Source organism: Apis dorsata, unplaced genomic scaffold, assembly GCF_000469605.1.
Source record: "Apis dorsata unplaced genomic scaffold, Apis dorsata 1.3 scaffold_382, whole genome shotgun sequence".
NCBI classification, from domain to species: Eukaryota; Metazoa; Arthropoda; class Insecta; order Hymenoptera; family Apidae; genus Apis; species Apis dorsata.
Genome location: NW_006263644.1, coordinates 1,267,046 through 1,270,332, shown reverse-complemented (window position 1 = coordinate 1,270,332; position 3,287 = coordinate 1,267,046). Strand labels below are relative to the sequence as shown.

The following is a 3,287-nucleotide window of genomic DNA, read 5'->3' as shown; positions in this document are numbered from 1 at the left end:
TAATTTTTAATCGTTTACTATCTCCGTCCTTGTCGGATAATCGGACCTCTCGCTCGCGCTCCCCTGACTGACCTATCCCAAACTCTAGACAATCGACAGACGCGATTCCTAGAAAAACGTAGTACGCATTTCCAGGAAAAAATGTAGGTCACTGGGTCGCGGTCCCATTCATAATTTCTGCACTATTTTAAGCGCTATGAAAACTTTGAATCCTCATATCTCGGCAACCGATCGAGATATCGAGAAAAATCAAAAAGTGACTTCAATGGTATGGCTTCCTCTATTTCTCGAATAGGTTTTCATGATGAAAATTTCAAAGTTTCATTTCGTGTTTTTTAAAAACAATTGATCTATTAATACGATGTAAAATATACTCGAATATTCGAACATGTTTCACTCGTGTAAAAATCTGCAATTATATAAATAATTGTAAATAATAAAAGAATTATTAACGTGAAAGTACTTACTCGATTAGATTACTCATCAAATACTATGAAACAAAGTTATAAAACAATAAATTGTTATTATATATATGTAAATGGCAAAGTTAAGAAAAAGTGAGGAAAGAATTCTACAATTTCCTAATTTATAAAACCTTCTCATAAACATAAGTTTAAACGCTGTCCTTCAACGCATGCACGATCTGCATCACCATCCGCCAGCAGATAACCCAACGACGATAACCTTTAAGAGGGTGATTTACGGGGGCTGCACCCCAGGAGGGTTAAGGTACACGGTAATTACTGTTGCAAATTCCTTTAAATTATAACTACGTGCCGGCGTAAACGGCGATTATAAACCGCGTGGCCGAGAATTATCAGAATATAATCGGATTACTACGTTTCTCGTAGTCTCGTGCGGGGTGTAATTTAGAACAGCACTCTCGCAATCAGCGCCGCGATTAGGCGACCAAGTTATACGAGGGCGGCTCATTTAAATGAGCGTGCCGTTTCGTAGCCGCTCGAAAATTCCATTAGCGACACGCTTGGCCGCGTCGAGGTCGTATTTGTATATAGCGTACATTTTCACCCGATTCGACTCCCTCCTCCCCTTCCTTTTTTTCAAACACAAGTTTTACGTTCCTTTTCCAAGTTTGTCCTTCGTTTATTAAATATCGGGTTGTTCTCTTGAAAAAAAAAGAGAAAGAAGAAGAATAAAAATTTCTTGAGAATGTTTTTTATTCTTGTTTATTGATGACGTAATGAAAAATTGTTTCCTCTTTTTTCCTCAATATCTTTTTTATTTTTATAATTGGCTTCGTGTTAAAGCAATCAGTAAAGTTAAAATAAGATTCAATAATGTTTTTGAAATTGTATTTTGTAATAGAATTTCTTGTAAATAATACCAAAAATTGTAAAAATCCTTCGATCTTTGTAAAACTTACTTTAGCATATATTATTTTGATCGTCGTGAAAGGATTAAGATATAAGTTTTTATCGGTTTCATGATGAAAGTAGTTTAAATTGAATTTTTTAAAATTTTTTTTCTTTTTTCTTCCGGGCTTTCAAGCTATATCGAGCTGTGCCAGGATCAGGAAAAATACGTTTCGTGCCAATGGTAATACCAGTTATTGCCTCTTTTGCATAAATGTCGACATGTTATTTTATGGCATTCTTGGATGGTAATATTGAATATTTTATACGAATATATTATGTTTATATACGAGTGAAAAATAAAAAAAAAAAAAAAGAATAAGAAAAATGAAATATTCAAATCAAAGATATCATTCTCATTTGAAAAAAAAATCAAAGTTTAAAAATAACTTGCATAACTTTAACACATGTTCTTTCTTTTTTCCTCCAATGTTTCGCATAATATTCATTTCATCTCTCTAAAACAGGAATTTGAATCAGTATTTTACAATAAAACTGTTTAAATATAATTTTAATATAACGTTTGATCCACAAGAATCAAAGAATCCTCCTTTATGAGAAACTTTTCAAAGGAATATTCGCGATCACTTTTAAAACAAACAAAAGTTGAAGGGATGAAACTGTTCACGGATGGGCTGCTCTCGTAAATTTTCGGAGAGACAGTTTTCACGGCCCGTTTCGGCCACTTTGAAATTGGGTCTCGATTAATTTCCATCCACCATACCAGCCCATCGCGGTAGACTCCTTGATTAATGGTTTAAATATTCGCCGATATGAATTGTAAATTTTCGTGAAACATTCTCTGTCCACCGCCTCTTCCTCGTTCCGCTTCTTTCCTCTCTGCCTGATTCCGAGCTTGAAGTTTTGCCATTAAATACCGCCATATCCATTATTGGATAATTCGGTTTAATTTTCGATTTCAAAGTTACACTCCGCTGAAAGCAGACAGCGAAGAAAGTTGAAGGAAAGATTTAAGGATCTTATACTTAAGAAACTGGCTTTGGTGAAAAAGATAAAAAAAATTCGAGGTATTTAAATTTTTATGAGTAAGCTTAATCTTTTCTGTTTACAAGAAAATTTCATTTCTGAATTCTTTCAAAGATTATTTTTCCCGAATTCTTAATAATAAATAAAAAATAAAATTCTAAATTTAGACTGTCTATAGAAACTGCAAATGAAAATACATACAATTTAAGATTCACACGAATTTCAAAAAACGAATACAAATATATCGAACTATATATATGTATAATAAATTCTTAATCATATTTGTTATATTTTGACAAATAACATTTCGAAACGAATTCTAACATTTTGATTTAATTTATGGATACATTAAATATATCTTTCGATATAATAAAAATTTAAAAGATTTTTTACTTGACTCATTAGACTGATGAATATCTCAATATCATCTTATCACGACTAACTGTTCCAAAATTTTTCTTAATCTCTCGAATAATTATCAATTAAAAAAAAAAAAAATCACACACAGATCGATATCAGGACGAATAGTCGGCAGCGTGTGGTGGTTCTTCACCCTGATCCTAATCTCCTCGTACACCGCCAACTTAGCCGCTTTTCTAACGGTGGAGAGGATGGTAGCGCCGATTAACTCGCCGGAAGACCTAGCCTCGCAGACGGAAGTGCAATACGGCACGTTATCTCACGGCTCAACTTGGGACTTTTTTCGCGTAAGTGCGTAAGAAAAATCGAGGGATCGATTGATGAAAATTTATGGGGGATGTTCCTATTCTCGTTTTGCAGAAATCGCAGATTAATTTGTACAGCAAAATGTGGGAGTTCATGAACTCGAGGAAGCACGTGTTCGTGAAAACGTACGACGAGGGTATTCGAAGGGTGAGGACCAGCAAAGGGAAGTACGCCCTGTTGATCGAAAGCCCGAAGAACGAG

General features: G+C 34.3%; 1 protein-coding gene across 2 annotated transcripts in view; it reads left to right on the top strand.

Annotated features, from left to right (window-relative positions):
- Positions 1-3,287, top strand: part of LOC102677163 (glutamate receptor 1) — a 286,138-nt gene that overhangs the window by 276,168 nt on the left and 6,683 nt on the right. For both annotated transcript variants that reach the window (XM_006618951.2, XM_006618952.2), the window contains exons 15-16: positions 2,869-3,067; positions 3,141-3,287. In XM_006618951.2, the coding sequence (XP_006619014.1) occupies positions 2,869-3,067; positions 3,141-3,287 (346 nt within the window). The remainder of the gene's footprint in view (positions 1-2,868; positions 3,068-3,140) is intronic.